This window comes from Larimichthys crocea, chromosome XVII (assembly GCF_000972845.2).
Source record: "Larimichthys crocea isolate SSNF chromosome XVII, L_crocea_2.0, whole genome shotgun sequence".
Classification (NCBI taxonomy): domain Eukaryota; kingdom Metazoa; phylum Chordata; class Actinopteri; family Sciaenidae; genus Larimichthys; species Larimichthys crocea.
This window is the reverse complement of record NC_040027.1, coordinates 17,960,935-17,979,646: the sequence shown is the minus strand read 5'-3', so window position 1 is coordinate 17,979,646 and position 18,712 is coordinate 17,960,935. Positions and strand designations below refer to the sequence as shown.

Below are 18,712 nucleotides of genomic sequence, written 5' to 3'. Positions count from 1 at the left end.
TCTGATGTCTGGTGTTGCAATTCAATTTCATCTTATAAATGTCGTTATAACTGTATATTTTCACTGGATCCTCTCAATTATCCTTTCTACTTAAAACAGCTTTTAGTAACAATAATATTATGTTTACTTTTGGGAGACATGCTCATGGGTTGAACTCACTAACCCTTCCCGTCAGGTCTTAAATATTTCTTTCTTCGTTTACCTGAAATCTGCTTGTTCTTTGTTGTTTTGATTGTATTTATCTCATGCTTAGTTCACTTACATTTTGAAATATAACAGCACACTGTTATTTCTATGTTTTTTTTTCTGTGCACTGTTAAACCTATTTTTAGTTCTGTGCTGAAAATGATTCTCGGTGTAGAATAACCACTGATAGTAGACTTTAATCCAGAGCTGGGATCATGCAGCCCTCCAAGTTCCCACAGTTAGGACAAACTGCAGCACCAAGAGGACAAAATTATTATTTTCTACAGCAACACAACAAGTATTTACACTTCTTCCACCCGTCATGTCTCATCCTAAACATTACATAAAATGTAAGCTTGTGTAAAATTCAGTTTCTTTAATCTTTTTCTTGTTATAACCTATTAAAGTTTCTTTTAATAATAAAATAAATTACTTTTTTCCCACTTTCATCATGATAAAAAAATAAAGATCTTAATTAGAAGATGGACAACATGCCATTAGTTGGCATTAAACCTGGTGTTTGTCTTGTGTTTGGGAGTTATTATCCAAAGTAACATTCTCTACAACAAAAAAATGCATTTTTATTCTAAACCATTATTTGATACATTGCTTCTGAAACGTGTAAAATGTTTTACATGAAATTACTTTTAATTCTGCGAGATAGGATGTCAAACATGTACGTGATCTTGACGTGACTTGATGTAACTTCACAGCTTCCCAGTCATTTATGATAAAAACTTTACCTACAATGAGGTCATGAAAAATCTAATTAAACTGCTGATCTATTTACAGGAATATCATAGGAACAATGTACAGTTTTAATTTTAAAACATCTTTAAAAACTGACTTCAGTAAAATCATTTGATGATATTTTGGTCCTAATCCTCTCGCCCGAAGTTTGCTGGGATTGGCTGCAGCCTTCACCGGGATCCTGATGAGGATAAGTGGTTACAGATAACGGATGGGTGGATGGATTGTTTCTAATCCCCTTAATGTGAAGACATAAGAGTAACACACCATTTGGGACTTTCACACACACTCCCATCAAGATTCCTGTTTAACCGTCTTGAAGAAGGAGCTGAGGGAGAGCTGTCTGCTGTCAGCTGCACTCAGTCTGGGTTTTTTAGAGCTCTGTGGTTTCTTCCCCGTCTTTGTGCCGACGTGCTTTTGTCTTTTTGCATCCTAAGTGAGACAAGCAGAGACAAATGTCTGTTATTGATACAAGATTATAGAATAAAAGGTACAGGATTATAAAATATTGTATAAATACACAGAAGAGCTTACCTTTGAGGTTTGTTGTTTTTGACTGACCACAGAGTCACACAGCTTCACAATCTGCAGGGAGAGTCAACATGTTGATCCCATTCATGCCTGTTTACACAGACTACACATGAAACAACTCAATGGCCAACCACAACTGTCCTTCATGTTCTCTGAAACTTTAATAAATCCCATTAAAAAGGAAGCTCCAAACAGCAGCGCAGCATCAGGAAAACTGTTTCTATAAACCAGAGTGTTGTTGTAAAAGCATGCTTTCTGTGAGCGATAATCAAGCAGGGTTTCACGCACACACAGCGTAAACATTATAACAACCTTTTTCACTCCTGTGGACACTGCAGCTTCCTGCAGAGCAGATCTGTTGAGCCACTGTGCATTTTCACTCTGTGTTTGTGTGTCACTGTCCTTCAACCGCACACTGTGAACCACATACGTCTGGTGGATGTGGGAGAAGATGTGAACCACCTGCAAACAGCCAATCAATGAAGCATCAGAAGGCGGTTACACGGTAACAGAAAGAGTTTACGTGCATGTAAAAGTGTGTGTGATAGTTAGATAGGCAGAAAACATTAATCTTACCTCTCCCACATACTGAAGGAGGCTGTCTGTCAGACGGGTTCCTGATATCCTGCTGATCTCAGAACACAGCGCCTGCTTCTGTTTCACGTCAGAAGTCTTCTCCTCCTGCAGGAGACTCGGAAACTCCCACAAGCCTGCCAGCAAACCTGTCAATACACACACACAGAGGCAAGAGAGTTTACCAGCCTGCTTATAGACCCATTTTTCGGATGTAAAAAAACACTATTCAGTCTGATTATCAGGCTACAGACAAGTCATTTTTTACATTTTTTTTACAGATACAGGAAGATCCGCTGCAGACACTGACCTTTGTTTGGTCTCTGTGTGAGCAGGTACTCATCCTCTTCCTCCTCTCCAGGTCTGATCACCACACAGGTCAGGGTTCGCTCCACTCGAGGAGGCTTCTTCGCGGGCTTTCTGGGGAAGTTCTGAACCCCCAACTCATCGTCCCAAGGCTCCGACGGACACAGTGGGCACGTCCCGCTGTTCACTGATGGAGAGGAGAAAGTTGTTTGATATAACATCACGACTACATGAAGGTTTCAGAGGAGGACTTTAGGAGACTTACTACAGTCTTCTATATCAGGCAGGCTCAATGGCTTCCTGTCCAACTTCCCCAAAAGCTTCCTGGAGTTTTTTTCCTGTTTGACATGAACCTGCACATCCACACACAATAAGTCATCATCATGTACAGTGATCCAAGGCATTGATAATGGCTTTATCTGCATTTATAACAGACCATCAGCATTACTTACTACTGTGGTTTAGCATGTAGGATGCTTTTTACCTTGCGGTATGAGTGGCAGTGAGACTGTACGGGACATTGGCTGCACAGTGGTGCTTTAGGGGTGCAGACTCGTGCTCCCAGCTCCATCATGGCTTGGTTGAAGTCCCCAGGTCTCTCAGGGTCCACCAGTATATTGGCTAGACTCCTGAAACATAGAAAATGAATGGATCTTAACAATGTATTTAATCATTTAAATGTTTTATTTTGTGCTTTGATTTTGTAAAATGCTATTTTTTTTTAAAACTCAAGAACAAAAGTAAAAGTGGGCAGCATTCAGAGAAAAAAAAACCCAGCAATTTTTCAAGAGTCTGTTTTGACTAAACTGCCTTTATGATTTATTCAAGTCCATTTTTCGGTTTTATATTTTTAAGGAAAATTCCTCAATTTTTAAAACCTGTTTTATATTTTTAAGGAAAATTCCTCAATTTTTAAAACCTGGTTTCCTTGAGATCTAAATATCTCCAAACAAATAAAATCTCACCTCAAAATATATTAAATAACAACTTCTGTCTGGACTCATCTCAGACAAAAACACAAATCATTCTGTGCGGACTAAACCAAAGCTGCTCTACAATTTGACAGACAGCAGTTTGTTTATGGAAGCCAATGAAAACTGTATGCAGCGAGTCCAAATTATGTTCGAAGGTCAGGCAGAGACTGATGTTGGCAGCACACAACCGATATATCAAACTCTCTGTACAAAAGCTGCTCAAAGCAAAAAAAACAACAACAACAACAACATTACAGTAACTTCACATATTACAGATGGAGCTGAAATCCGGTTCCTTGAGGATATCAGTGTGAAGTTTAATCTCACCAAAGTGCCTCTGTTACTGCAGGACTTGTGCTGTCAGCTCCAATGGCTCTCAGGCGACACAACACACGAATCAGATTACCGTCCACGGCTCCAGTAACCTAGGCAACAGAGATGATCTTCATCATCATCGGTCATCTATGATACAATGCAGCCTTAAAGTTTGCCCTGGCTAACAGAAACATATACAGCTGTGGTGCAGATGTGCATGTGATGACCAACCTGGCCCAGTGCAATAGAGCCTATAGCTGCAGCAGTGTAGCGTCCCACCCCGGGCAGCTGTTTCAGCAGGCTGTCAACTGTACGAGGCATCTGTCCGTTAAGCTCTGACACCACCTAAAGCAGATACAATGGACTCTCCTCATATAACAACATAAAGCCATATAAAGTAATTACCACACAAAATTATAAGAAGCTAAAGTTAGATGCCACACAGAGATGTTTGATACAGTCAGAGCAGATTTGCAGACCTTCTGAGCTCCTTCATGCAGCCTTTTTCCTCGAGAATAGTAACCAAGGCCCGCCCACATCTGGTTCACTTCCTGCGAGAATAGTAACCAAGGCCCGCCCACATCTGGTTCACTTCCTGCACATCAATAAAATTAAAGCATTTAATTTAAAATCCACCTTAAAAAAAAAAAAATCACCATCATCTTTAGTGACTGCTTTTTCTATTTTTTATTTTTTTTTTAGTTGTCACCTCGAGTGTAGCAGCTGCAAGATCCTGCACTGTGGGCCACCGCTGTAACACAGTAAAAAAAGAGTTTATATTACATGCAATATATTTAATATATATCACAACAAACAATGTGTAATGAACACCAAAGGACACCTGCCTTTATCCATTTGTTGTAGTAGCTGATTACTGTGGCAACCTGGGTCTGTTGCAGCATGATTTCTGAAACCCACACTGAAAAAAGGAAAAAGAACTGTGTTATAAATGCTGTCAGCAGGAGTTAAAGCTATTGTATATCATTTTGACAAGAGAACCTGCATATATATTACCTGCATATGTCCTGATGTTGAGGTCTGATTCTGTGACAGCCTTTGAAAGAAATACAAGGAGTTATTTAATGTGTGCGATCAAAGACTGACCAATAGAAGTTGACATGACGAATACTGATCAATATTTAGCAGCATCAGGGTATTTAAGAATCAAAATTTGAATGATACAAGATAAATTTTATAAGTCATTCAAGTAATTTGTGCTGATAACCAGATGAATATACTGTTTAAAAAAGGACACAGCATGACAGGAAAGGCTTTAACAAGACATCACATGAGTGTAATTACAGATATTATCATTAAGAAAGACGTATTATAATCAACTACCTACACAGCAGCAAATAAAGTGATTAAAATGCAAATCAAAACACCACATTAGGTGTTTAATTCATAGTGATAAAAGCATCCTTAACAGGTCTCATGCATGCAATTAAAATTTGTTTTCTGGTCAAAACCAATGAAAGAAATGTGTCTCCTTACCAGAGTCCTCCATGGCAGCTCCCTCTGCTCCTTGTCGTACCAGCTGAGGAGCTGAGATCGCAGCAGCGCAACATCAGCAGTGTCATGGAAGGTGTGATATGTGGACGGCGAGGAGGCATTCGTGGTTTCTTCTGGAAGGTCAAAAAACAAAACATCATTGACATCCAAACTGAACAGAAATTCACTGAAGTTCGACAAATACTCTTGGGTGGATCAAAGACATGAGGGGGAGAACATGAACAGGACAGGTAACATCAGTGATGTAACAAGACACAAGGAGGTCATTTCCTAGTTTATAACTACATTTTAAGGGGATGCACCATTTGAAATAAGTTGTTTTTATTTATTTTATTAGTTAATTCTCTGTGAAAGTGTGAAATTAAACACATGAGCCCACAGGCTCTCTAGATGCAGATTTACATCATTTCTGTGCTGTAAAATTCACATTTTAGTTGAATGAAAACTTTTCTGACAGTTTCAATCAGAATCAGAAGCACTTTATTAATCCCCGTAGGGAAATTGTTTTTGTTACCGCAGCTCCCAAACGGTAAGTGATAGCAAGAAAAACAATAGTAAGAAACAAAACTTTAACAATATACCCTATACAATATGCTATTTTAAACAATATATACACACATGTATAAATAACAGTTAAATAGAGCCAGTAACAGTAAAAAAAATATAAAAAACAAGTAACAGTGAGTTAACAGTGAGATATGAATAATTTAGTTTTGAGATAAATAACACTTAAATAGAACCAGTGACAGTATATTAAAAACCAAGTAGCAGTGAACTGTGCAATATGTAAATCAAGCCTTATAAAGAGTTTAGTGAGGACAACAACAACATAAACATGACTTTGTTAAGACTTATTGAGTAGCTGCTGCATTGATTGCATTGATTTTATTTCTCCTGTAGGCTCGGGGATGTTTGCAGACACACAAACATATTAATGTGGATACATTCAGACATGGGATCTACCTTCTTTCACAGCTGTCTTTGACCTCTTCCGCTTTGCTTTTGCGGTTTCTACCATCTCCAGTCCGGTTTTCTTGTTTTTCTGCAGCGTTGAACGAAACCTGCTTACAAACAAACACCACATGTACTGACTTATCTCTCTCTCTCTCTCTCTCTCCTCTGTGCACAACACGAACAGTTTTATTTACGTCTCTGATTCATTTTGGGCTCCCGCCACGTTCAGCACTTCCAGCCGCTGCTCGTCCAATCAGCGGCGAGGAAACAGGGGACGTATGTGAAACGTCATGTCCGGTGGGAGGGTCAAAATCAACATTACGTAAGGTCAGCTTTGGTGGTTGTGCAACCATCATTTGGTATTGATTAATACTGATTATTGTTCTATATCAGAGGAGGTCTGTATTTCATCAGAGCAAGTGGAAGTATTCATATACTTTACTTCAGTAAAAGTTGAATACCTCACTGTGAAAATACTCAGTTACAAGTAAAAGTAATGCAGTGACAATGTTACTTAAGTTTGTAAGTATGAAAGTATAATCAGGAAAATGTACCTAAATGTATTAAAGCAAAGGTACTGAACAGGAAAATGGCCCAGTGACTGTTATTTTCTATGATATTAATGTAAAATCAGGATGTTACTCTTTAATGTAGTTGGTTGAAACAGAGCTAATTTCCACTGTAACTAATTATATTCATTATGGATTAATCTCAATTAATACATTTGAACACTTAAAGTAAAAGATAAAAAACACACACACAGTGAATAAAGAATATTTTTCTCTTTTATCTATGTTATGCTCTCTGTTTAGCATTACTGTTTTTTATTTTATATGCATATGTTTACATAAACAGAGCACATTGCCATCTATGCACACGTATATCTTCACGTGTCCATGTATATGTATGAACTGCACGTCAGCATGCTCAAATAAAACATCTGAGAGCGACAACAAATTAAGAATTAAGTAATTATAGAAATGTCTCTTCATCTGCATCTTTAAGCTGAATTGTTCCTTGTTTGAGCCTTCAGGGTTTATCACCATCTAAACTGGAATGAAAACACAAGAAACAAAAACCAAGTTATTCTCACTGATGGAGATGACGAAGCAGCCTTAAGATGAGCTACTCATTACCTTCAGTGATGTTCAGCTTGTTAGTTAGCAGGATTTCTGCTTGTGTTTCATCAATGTGTATGTACAAAGTGTCAGCGTTGTGCTGTAGAAAGAGGATGATAGAGAATATTAGTGTTGCCTTCTAGCACCTTTTACATGGACCTTTTAACTAATGCCATCATATTAATACAATATAATACTATACTGATATTTAGACTTACCATAAATGCTGCAAACAGTGTACTGCCAATGACTCTCTGCACGTGTTCCTCAATAACTGGGTATGAGTGGACAAAGTGCTGGACAGAGATAAAAGTTGTATTTCACTGTATAAACAAATCTCAACTTTTAATAATCTACAAACTCACAGACCTTCAGTGGCTTTCTTAATTATAACAAATCACAACACGTGTTGTGTATAAGTCATCACATGACACAGAAAACTGTCTTTGTTGAGCGAACGTGTGTGATTCATGCATGTACCTCCAAGGCCAGACTGGCTTGTATTTGGGCATCATAGTGTTCTCTGTTGCCCATAGCATGCAGAAGATGTTGGATTACTCCAAGAGAGACAAGTTCACGACAAACCTCTTGGCTGTCCTCGGCCAGCAAGCTTCAACACATTCAACATCATCAAAGCAATGTATTACTTGGATGTATTCAATTTATATGACAGATTTTAAACACATCATTACATTATTTCTCATATTTCTGTCCATACCGTATAGTTTTAGCAGCAGCAGCTTGTTGCACAAACACAGGCAGAGATCCAGTCGTCTCAATTATCTCTGACTCTGATTGGATTGTATCAACAAAATATGTTAATGCACCAGACAAAATGCTTGCACATATGGGAGGGAGTGGGTTTGGGTAGTTGGAAAAGTAATTATCAGTTTCAGAAATTGCAGACATATTAACACAACCTGGGTGGTCCTAAAGGCAATTCACCTCCGGCCACTGATCTGTCTAAAATAAAGTGTTACCTTCCATATTTTGATGCTGCTGTACTTCTTCTTTAGCAGGCATCAGCAGAGCCACCAATCCTTTGAGCAGCATTGGCCTCACATCGTAACACTTCAGGTCTAAGATCAGATTTATAGCTGCCAAAAAACAAACACAAAGAGAAGATGTTAAAATGTGATTTTTCAGCCACAGTGGCTTGGGGGGTTTTAGCAAACAAAACAGAAAAAGAACAACTTATTGTCGTGACTTTTCGTGGCTGCCGAAGTCGGTTTGTGGATTTGCTTGAAAAGAAAAGAACCGCCAATCAACTTGCATTGAATAATTAGAACTATATTCAAGGAAACAAGTGAGTTTGGGATACATCCCCTGATCGGATCCCTGGGCTAGCTTTTATACCCACAGACAAACAAACAAACATTCTGAAAATACTCTTTTCAGCAAACCAACTTCTTGTTGTTGTCTTTCATAACTAACGTTGTCACCTCTGTCTTTACCAAATAAGGACACAGGACATTTCCACTTAGAGAGAGGACAACAGGTCAACAAGAACCTATTATTTACTCAGAGAGAGGTTATTGCAAGTTCATTCAACTGTGCCATCAGGAGAGATCAATGAAATACTCTGAAATGCTTGTAAGAAAATATACCACATTATCACTGTTGGCAAACTTTTTTTTTTAATGTTTTCTGCTTACCTTCATCCTGAACCACCAGGTGCAGGGACCTGAGCATATTCAGTAGAGGCTCTACAATGCTGTGATGGGCTGTTTTCATTTTGGACTGTGAGAGGGGAGATATAAAAAAAACACTGCAAGTCTTCTTCTCATATCTTAAATATATAAACCATCCTTCAAAAGAAAAAAAATCTGTTCTTCAGTATCCTGGTTAAGTAATATAAATATTTTTAAAAAAAGATGAGGTGCAGAATGATAACAAGTTCATACAGGTTTCTTGCTTTACCTGTACAGTGTGTAAGGTGTGCAGGACAAGCTGCTGGGCCTTAGGCGAGGTACACATCATGAGAGCAATCAGACTTTTGTAGATTTGGTTTTGATATTTGGGGTTTCCGTGGATCAGGGACTCCAGGACAGCCCATGCTGTTTCTTGGGTTTCATCTGTGTTTGACTTAGCCAGACACTCTGCTATCACTTTCACACCTGCAACAATGTAGAGAGGGGAAACTGATACGGCTCCTCCAGTCCAGTGTAAATGATCCATATAAAAAAAGCTGCTCATCTGAATAACAGTTATAAAGATACAGCTACAGTATGTCTTTTTTAAATTTACCATGGCTTTCGCAGATAATCTCTTTGTACTTGCGGCCAGCATTTGCGACAGTGAGCAGAAGACGCAGGGCCTCAGCCTTTTCCTCCTCTTTGCACTGAGAGTGGTTCACAATCTCCAGCAGAGTGAGAACACCTCCATCTTCCAGAAACTCCATTAGGTACTGATCACTGAGGAAATGTGAGAACACAGTTCCTCAATCACTGACTGTACAGTGAAGCACAGAGACATTAAAGTTTACAGTAGTATTTAATCTCACTCACTGGCTTGACGCAGAAAGGAAAATCCCAATTGCTTTCAGCTGAAGTCCTAAAGATGTCCCAAACATGTATCTGAACATTCAGTGAAGGACTGGGTCTCAGGTAATTACAGAGTAAACCCAGAAACAAGAACCAGGACGAGACTTACTCCCTTTACGATTTCAATTTATCCATTTTCCATAACCTCGTCTTACAGGGTTGCAGAGGGCCGGAGACAGCTGGCGTTAGACGAGGTACACCCTGGACAAGGTACCAGTTCACCACAGGGCTGACTTATAGAGACAATCATTTATGCTCACATTCACACCTATGGGCAATTTAAAGCCACCAATTAAAACCTCTTAAACCTTTAATTTTATGTATGATTTAATGTTATATATGTTTTATATGTTAATATAGTTAAATGTGTGCAAGTATGCAGTAAAGAACAAGTTAAATAATGATTGATATTTGGGGTTGCATTCAACTCCAAATACTCAAACTCCACATCCCTAATTGTCACATAGAAGTTAATATTTATGAGCTTTATTACTCATAAAGTTATTAATGTGGGTGAATCATAATGCACAACTAGATAATATCAACATGATTTTTATATATGTATGAAATTGACATACAGGAAAATTAAATCATGATTGCAACACGCATGTAGGCCTGTTACAGAATACTGTATGCAGGTGTTTGTTTGTTGTTATAAATGTGTTCAATGCAACATGTCAACACGCATAAAGAAAGGATACGTGAGTCTCATCCAGGTGGTGAGTCTAGCCAGAAAGAGGCTGGCAACCTGTGCAAACTCCAGCTCCAGCTCATAAAACGTCCTCCCTGTGTTTTGAGCCAGGAAAGTGTTCAACAAGCGGCTGCGGACCGTCCTGTCACCACGGTCCCATTCCCGGAGAAAACTGAGCACTTTGCCGATGTTTGCTGGTTCTTCCTGTGCTGACATCGTGTCTTTACACTTAAATAAATACAAAGTCCTTTCAGCTGCAGGAACCCGAGCCAGAACCAGAACCAGGGTTACAGCTAAAAGAAAGAAATTAACCTAAAAAGCTACTTTTAACGCTGATTTGCTCTTTAGCTTTCCTCTCCACTTGTAGCAGCGAGCTAACGGTTGCCTAGCAACGCACCCACAATCTCGACAGTGTGAGAGTGAATTCAATTCAATTCACTTCACTTCACTTCACTTCAATTCAATTCAATTCAATTCAATTCAATTCAGTTCAATTCAATTCACTTCACTTCAATTAAATTCAGCTCCATTCAGTTCAATTCAGTTCTTTTGTCACATATAATCATACAGGTACAATCATACTAACATGTATTAACTATGATTTGTACCTGTATTGTACCAGCAAAGGCAACACATTGGTCGACCCTTTTCTTAGTAGTATAGTTTTAATAATATAGAGTAAGATAGGATGATAAAATAAGATGCACTTCACTGATCCCACACAAGGCAAATCCACTTGTTACAGTAGCTCACGAGGTGGATAACAAAATACTAATAGATGTACTCGAAATAGAAACAGTAAATATAATTAACAGGAAAAACATTGAATGTTTGGTTCATTCAATGTTTTCTTTATTTTTTATTACTTTTTACATTGTAGATAATACAGAAGACATCAAAACTATTAAATAACACATAGAGAATGATACTGTAAACAAAACAAAGTGTTAAAAAACGAGAAGAATATGTATGTTGTATATATGTTGTATATATGTATGTAAGAATATGTTTTATATTTTATATTTTTCAGAGTAGCCACATTTTGTTGTGATGAGAGAGGGAGAACAATACAAAGAAGAGAATTGCTTGGGCCAAGAAACACAAAGAATGAATCCAAATTTGAGGATGTCACTCAAACAGAGATGAAATTAAGGGAGGCTGTGTTGTCTAATGCGTTTGTTTTTTAGTTAGACTTCTAGCTGTTGTTCTGTTGCAGGACTGCTTTTCGTTCTGTGTTTCTGTAGCCTGGTGACTCAGCCCCAAAGGACATTGACCTGACCTGACCTTTAAGGGGGTTGGGAGATGTTTATAACCAGCACAGTTTTATTCAGTCTACTCTGGGACTTTTAAAGTTCAAATTCTATATTTTCAAAAAATACATTTGACCCTAAGTTGTTGTTGCATGTATGGTGGAGATCACTGAAATTGAATTGAAGAAATTAAAATTTAAAAATGACCATTGTGGAAATAATATGTAGTGTCAGATTTCAACTATTTTTCTTGGGCAACACCGCCTTAGTGGGTGTGGTGATTCCTGGAAAAAAACTGCATACAGTGTGTATAATTGTGAACAGACTTCCCAAACTTATTACTTTCATGTTTCTTCTTTTCACCTCATTTTGAGCTCTGGTAAGTTAATTCTTATTTTTAGCCAGAAAAATGTATAGGCGATTTATTACATTGCATATAATATATTTGTCGAAAAAGAATGAAAACAAAAATGCTCAGAAAAAGTGTATTTGCATGTTGTTGTTTTTTTGTTTTTGTTTTTGTTGTTTTTTATCTTGAAATAAGAAATTGGACCTGCAGTATATTTTTGTACTTATACTTATACTTGTGGTGGTCCTGCTTCCTGAAACCTATTTTTATGCTAAAATGAACTATAAACTAAAAGTGACAGTAGCTCCCTATATGTCTCTGATATGAAGTGAATAGTCACTGTTTAACAACACTCCTGAACATCGAGTAAAAGACAGAAACTTACGCCTTGTTTTCCTTTTTTTCTTCAGTGTACTACAATCAAAATGAGAGAAAATACTTTAATATCATTCTGCTTTCTTTTCCTGAGCATCAGCCTGTCTGCTGGTGAGTAAACTGTTCTTATCCTTATCTTAGCTGTAGTTGATATTTTATGTCTAAACACAACTTAATTAAACAGTGACATAAAAGGCAACTGACAAATCTTTACTGACTTATCTTCTTGAGGTAATGAAAGATATTCAGAGTGCAAATAAGTGGAAGTAACAAAGATATACATACATTGTAACTAAAATATTATACTTTGCTTTGCACCTCAATTTCAAATTTCACAGTTCTTAACTGCCAAGATCTGGATATATTAACTGTCAACATGTATGAAGTTATCTGGCTTTGTTTTGTAAATGAAAGTGGAATCATATATTGGTTGCACTTTCATTTACAAAACAAAGCCAGATAACTTCCCTTCCATCTGTATGTGAGTCATAGGTCACATAACTTGTAACATTAATTAAACACTGACATTACTTAAAGGAAAAAACATAAATTAAAGAACTTTACTGTAATATAAATCAAAACCTGAGCTCATAGTGTGATATTATAGCATACAGACTTTTTTATCTTTTTCTATTTGAAGGTTTTAAAGAAGGTTTTATTAGGCTGATGGGCGGTCAAGATCACTCCGAGGGTCGTGTGGACATTTTTCATGATGGAGCTTGGGGCACTGTGTGTGATGACGACTGGGACATAAATGACGCTCATGTAGTGTGCCTCCAGCTCGGTTTCCCTGGTGCAAAAGAAGCTCTAACAATTGCTGATGGTAATAACATTGAAAATTGACTGTGCCAGTACACTAAACACTAATGAGAAAAAAATCTGTAATTTTAAACAATATTTGGAACAAATGGCTGTATTGTCACTGTTTTTGTTCTGTGATTTTGTGTTAGGGTATGGTACCATCTGGATGGATGATGTAGGCTGTACTGGGACAGAGGTGAGCTTGCAACAATGTGCATTTCCTGGTTGGGGGATCAATAACTGTGGTCACAGTGAGGATGCTGGTGTCAGATGTGAAAAAGGTAAGGCAACCAAAGTGTAGGCAAGAACTGTGCATCTCCCATGCAGAAATAAAGAATAAAAAGACAGCAATTTTGTGTCACTACAAAATCACTCACCGTTGATGTCTGTCAGAGCCTACCAACAGGGATCTAAGCCACAAATATGATCTGGACCACAATGCAAGCCTCACTCTTCAGTTGGGAGAACTGTTTGACAGTGGATATGACTGTGACTTGAACATTGCAGTGGTGGTGGACAAAAACACCATTGAGACAATATGTGCCCACAGGGTCATCCTTATTCTGAACCCAAACCTCAAAACTTCGCAGCCAGACTTCAGCAGGCTCAGCATTGATGTCACTTCTGACTGCAGTCAACACGCCAAGGACTTTGTCAGGTAAAAGCAACCTTGTGACTTTCAAATGCTTCTTATTTGCCGCCTGCTTTGTCATGTAAACCAGTAGCACTCATAGCTAGAAATAGCTGAACCCTGCTAATGAAAATGTTTACATTTCAGGTATTTCTACACAAGAAAGATGACACCGTCCTCTGCCCATTGTTTTCTCAAGATGGCATCCAACTGGGGTCTGAAGGAACTTCAAAATAAGGCTGCAGATATTTTCAGAGAGTTTCTTCCAGATCCCACTTTCCAGAGTCAGAATTCATTGTATGAGTATGCAGTCTGGATAAATGATGTAGCACTACAAGAAGTTTATCTTCAGTACCTGGCGTGGAACTGTGAGGCGCTGATCCATTCCCCAACCTGGACAAATCTTGCATTTGGTGTGGTCAAGGCGCTTCTGTCTCGCTCAGACCTTGTGGTAAGTAATGAAACGGTCATCCTGAATGGACTGGAGAGATGGGCAGCAGCCCAAGAAAACACAACTATTCCAGAGGTCCTACTGAAGCTCATTCGATTCCCAATGATACCAGCTAAGGACTTATACACACTTAATAGCTCACAGTATCATGCCAACAAGTGTCAGGGGTTTCAATTTAATGCTCTGCCCTTCATGACATTGACCAATAACCTGACAGAAGGACAAAATGTCTACACATCCAGGATTTTCACTGGCAGGCCTTGGAGCTTCACCTTTAGCCACTACATTGTTAAAGCTTACGGCGGCACGTTGTACACTTTTGATGACCAGCACAGTAATAATGTGACATTTGATTTCCAAACACCTGTTTACAACAGTGCTGCTTTTACTTTTCACAATGTGCGCTGGAAAACAACGTTACACATTGGTGACTGCTCAAATGGAAACCCTTCTTTGCCTGCTGTTAGTTTGAAGATTGAGGCAAACAACAGTGATGTACCCAGTGAGATTGAGGGACGTATTCGCTACAGCAATAGGCTTGTTGTTAAGTGTCAAGAGAAGTATGTGGTCCATGTTGGTGAATTTAATTCTACTAATGGTGAGAATCTTGTATTTGTTCCAAGCAGCACACAACAAGCCTATTCATGCCACTCAAATCTGTTCTCGTACCAAGTGGTGATACGTCCTGAGTACGCAACAGATTAGTTTCTGTTTCTGCAAAACAGAAACAGTACTTCAGCAAAGAAGATGCAGACATGGATGATTTATGAACAGCATATCATCTTTCATGGGAGCGACGAGTGTAACGTTGCTGATGTTCTTAAGTATAGTACAGTTGTTCTGTGACAGCAGCAATTTGTTGTAAACAAAAATCATTTGATTTCTTTTATAAATATATTGTATTATCATCCTTTATTGCATGCCTGCATACTCAGATAACATTAGTGCATGCTTTTTATTTTATTTTTAATACCTGAAAAACAACATATCTAAATGTATCAAGTTGGACAAAAGTCAGCAAAGGCAGGAAAGAATTCATACATGTTACAAACTGTAAAATACTTGTAGTCTGAAGGGAGGTGCGTGTTTCCAAGTTTTTGATGGTTAGAGTCTCAATAGAGCATTTGTTCTAACAAATAACAGAGGAGGACAAGTCTGTCCATGTCTGTGTCTGTCCAGCAACTGGAGCTACGTCATCAAGTACAATTTACAATAACTGACGTCAATAAAGATTGGGTGGAGGGGGCTAAAGATGACACTGAATCCATGATGTTAAACTTATTTAACAAGTTTAACAAAAGTTAAGGTTTCTTTAAATGTGTGGTGTTGACAATCATATTTTTTGGCATTGTTAAGACATTTTGTAAACTCCTTCTTTTAAAAATGATTAAAAACAATGTCATTCTGCAACATCGTGTTTTAAGTTTGTGTCTAATGACTTTTACAGATTGCTACTGTCAAAAGAATGTAAAATCTTTGTTCAGCAACCCTATAATCACTTGTGGTTTTAAAACAAGTTTAAACAAGACTGTATCAGTACAAATACAGCAGGCGTGAATTACACTGCTTGTGTTAACTTGCACTCACATTCATACTAATTTCTGATTTATTCAATGGAAAACAGCTCCATCCCTTAGCAGTATGTTTAAAGTATTACTCACCATGGGGCACATACTGTATATATGCAAAATCTCCTGTAATTTGAATTTGTCCACACACTTGCGTCACACACTGCCACTAAATTCATTTGACATTTAAACAGAAGAGTGCAAATTCAGGGGCACTCCTTGTAAGAAACACTAGTGCAGCTGGGAGGCATCTCTTACCTCTTCATGTGCTCACCACGGCCTCATACAGCTTAAATTTGTTTTATGAGCCCACCTGACCAATGTGAGACTAACAGGCAGATCATATCCACATGATTTGGTCTTGTCCCAAACTTTCTAAATTCCAATATTTTTGGCACTTACACAAAGATCTTTAAAAAAAAATCTCCTAGTCTCTATATGCCATTTTTGGACCTATACCAGAATCATGTTCTTATTAAAGCTTAAGAAACATTCACATCCTTAATTATCATGGATCATCCTGCTGTGGTTTGCTCCACCTATAGCTTCACAAGATGGATAAGAGACATTATGTATTCCCTAGACCTGAACCCTTTTTATACTTTTTATACCTTTTCATACTTTGTGGTTTACACACACCTCTTATTGAAGAAGACTGCAAGGAATATGATGGTCTCATGATGGTCCAACCCTAACCCCATTCATCTTCAACTCTTACCTGGCTTACTTTACCCTGCACGGTTTGTGTTTTCTATGCATGATATTCCTATTTGTCATCAGTATGACATTCTTTTCAATGTTATATGCTGTGTTACATGCAGAGTTGAGAACTGTAGAGGGATAGCTGCTGAATTGGAGGGTGGCTTTGTGAGAGGGAAAGACATATAATGTCAAGAGTGGACAGCAAACCAGAGCGTAGAAGTATTCTATATACATCTGTACATAACTTCTGACATTTTGTAACGTAAAAGATCAATCAAGGACTTGTTAAACAGTGCAATGGGAGCATTGTTGCCTCACAGTAAGAGGATTTCTGGTTTGAACCTTGGGTGGGGCCTTCCTGTATCGAGGTTGCATGTTTTCCTGGGTTCTGTCCAGACAGCTTCCTCTCACATGAACTTAATTGGTGACTCTAACCCTAATCCATGTTATCTCTAAATATAGATCATATTTAATAGGCCTTTTGCATGTACAAGTTATAATGTAAAAAAATCAATCAAGTAGGCTAACTGTAGACCTGAGAGGAAGTAGAAATAGAGCAAAATTGTGCAACCTATCACACACCCAGTACTGCTGACTTGACTTATTTAAACTTTTGTGGGGCCCAAATACTGCTTCAACAGCACAGGGTCGTTTCCTGTTGTGTGTGGTGTGTGGCATAGACATATATACATAGACGCCGCATTGAGCGCTGAATCGTACGTAAACGGCGCCGCCATATTGGTTCGGGCAGATCTGCCCGTAAACTAATACAAGGAAATGGACTGAACTTCATAAAGCGCCTTTCTACAAAGTTCTTTAAGTTAATGTCTCTTATACACCCATTCACACACATACTAATATATCTGGGAAACAAACAGGCACCAAAAACAATGTATGTAACTTTTTAAAGTGATGATTATAAATGTTTACTCCTTATGTAAGCACCAAACCAACGTATGTATTTTTGTAATGCTGAGTGTTTACAGCTACTATGTGTGTAAACCTGTTACTGTGATGATAAATATTGAAATTTATATTTAACATTTAATCTGTGTCTATAATAACCAGATCCTGAAATGTAGATGTGACATGAGGGTTTTCTGAATAAAGAGCACTAACGTGTACATACACACACACACACCACACACATATATATATATATACATACACATTACACACACACACACACACACACTAGATAGATATATATATATATATTATATATTAATATATAATTATATAGATATATATATATATATATTATATATACACATACACATATACACACACACACACACACACTATAGATATATATATATTATATAGGTGTGTGTGGTGTGTGTGTGTGTGTGTGTGTGTGTGTGGTGTATGTACCCGTTAGTGCCTCTTATTCAGAAAACCCTCATCTCACATCTACATTTCAGGATCTGGTTATTATAGCACAGATTAAATGTTAAATATAAATTTTCAATATTTATCATCACAGTAACAGTGTTTACACACATTAGTAGCTGTAAACACTCAGCATTACAAAAATACTACGTTGGTTTGGTGCTTACTAAGGAGTATAAACATTTATATCATCACTTTAAAAGTTACATACATTGTTTTTGGTGCCTCTTTGTTTCCCAGATATATTAGTGTGTGCTGTGAATGGGTGTATAAGAGACATTAACTTAAAGAAACTTTGTAGAAAGCGCTTTATGAAGTTCAGTCCATTTCCTTGTATTAGTTTACGGGCAGATCTGCCCGAACCAATATGGCGGCGCCGTTTACGTATCGCGACCAACGACCAACCCGCTCAATGCGGCGTCTATGTATATATGTCTATGGTGTGTGGACCCAGGCCTGCGTTACCACCACGTGGATGAAAGAGGAACTGAACCCAGTTGTTGTTGGTGGTGTTTTAAAAGCAGACAACACTGCTGGAGGTTTGCTGCCCTCCACAGGCTGCTTCCCGGTAAATGTGCTTTTCTCTTCCGAAGATAAAGAAGGAACATCTCGGTGTAATGAAGAAGACAAAAAAAAACACAGTCTAACATAGTAAAGTAGAGGACGGGGGTCATGTTATAACACCACACAAACCACTTCAGCACCAGCTCCTGTGTGTTATTCCTCATAGGGAATGAACA

General features: G+C 38.0%; 3 protein-coding genes across 6 annotated transcripts; 1 reads left to right on the top strand and 2 right to left on the bottom strand.

Annotated features, from left to right (window-relative positions):
• Window positions 1-295: 295 nt before the first annotated feature.
• Window positions 296-6,411, bottom strand: mutyh (mutY DNA glycosylase). Of its 3 annotated transcripts, none has more exons than XM_027290274.1 (16): window positions 6,296-6,411; window positions 6,111-6,208; window positions 5,130-5,260; window positions 4,650-4,689; window positions 4,481-4,554; window positions 4,345-4,386; window positions 4,115-4,186; window positions 3,867-3,980; window positions 3,648-3,745; window positions 2,831-2,975; window positions 2,612-2,699; window positions 2,351-2,533; window positions 2,044-2,189; window positions 1,780-1,929; window positions 1,471-1,521; window positions 296-1,368 (listed from the first exon to the last, which is right to left on the bottom strand). In XM_027290274.1, exons 2-16 carry the CDS (start codon window positions 6,163-6,165, stop codon window positions 1,231-1,233), a joined length of 1,527 nt encoding a protein of 508 aa, XP_027146075.1. In that variant the 5' UTR covers window positions 6,166-6,208; window positions 6,296-6,411; the 3' UTR covers window positions 296-1,230. The 3 variants fall into 3 exon arrangements, with proteins under 3 accessions (XP_027146075.1, XP_019125815.2, XP_027146073.1); XM_019270270.2 differs by lacking the exon at window positions 6,296-6,411 and having other exon boundaries at window positions 296-1,117; window positions 1,204-1,368; window positions 6,111-6,278; XM_027290272.1 differs by lacking the exon at window positions 6,296-6,411 and having other exon boundaries at window positions 6,111-6,278.
• A 479-nt stretch (window positions 6,412-6,890) lies between these two features.
• armh1 (armadillo like helical domain containing 1) lies at window positions 6,891-10,848 on the bottom strand. 2 transcript variants are annotated; one of them, XM_010730200.3, is made up of 11 exons: window positions 10,464-10,848; window positions 9,727-9,795; window positions 9,467-9,633; window positions 9,140-9,336; window positions 8,875-8,959; window positions 8,200-8,316; window positions 7,938-8,010; window positions 7,700-7,829; window positions 7,438-7,515; window positions 7,238-7,319; window positions 6,891-7,152 (listed from the first exon to the last, which is right to left on the bottom strand). In XM_010730200.3, the coding sequence occupies exons 1-11, from the start codon at window positions 10,667-10,669 to the stop codon at window positions 7,148-7,150; spliced, it is 1,209 nt and encodes a 402-aa protein (XP_010728502.3). In that variant the 5' UTR covers window positions 10,670-10,848; the 3' UTR covers window positions 6,891-7,147. The 2 variants fall into 2 exon arrangements, with proteins under 2 accessions (XP_010728502.3, XP_027146259.1); XM_027290458.1 differs by having other exon boundaries at window positions 6,891-7,147.
• Window positions 10,849-11,973: 1,125 nt separating this feature from the next.
• On the top strand, window positions 11,974-15,720 carry LOC104918436 (galectin-3-binding protein B). The gene is made up of 6 exons (XM_010730199.3): window positions 11,974-12,082; window positions 12,463-12,538; window positions 13,068-13,250; window positions 13,378-13,509; window positions 13,622-13,886; window positions 14,007-15,720. Exons 2-6 carry the CDS (start codon window positions 12,478-12,480, stop codon window positions 15,013-15,015), a joined length of 1,650 nt encoding a protein of 549 aa, XP_010728501.3. The 5' UTR covers window positions 11,974-12,082; window positions 12,463-12,477; the 3' UTR covers window positions 15,016-15,720.
• Window positions 15,721-18,712: the final 2,992 nt, after the last annotated feature.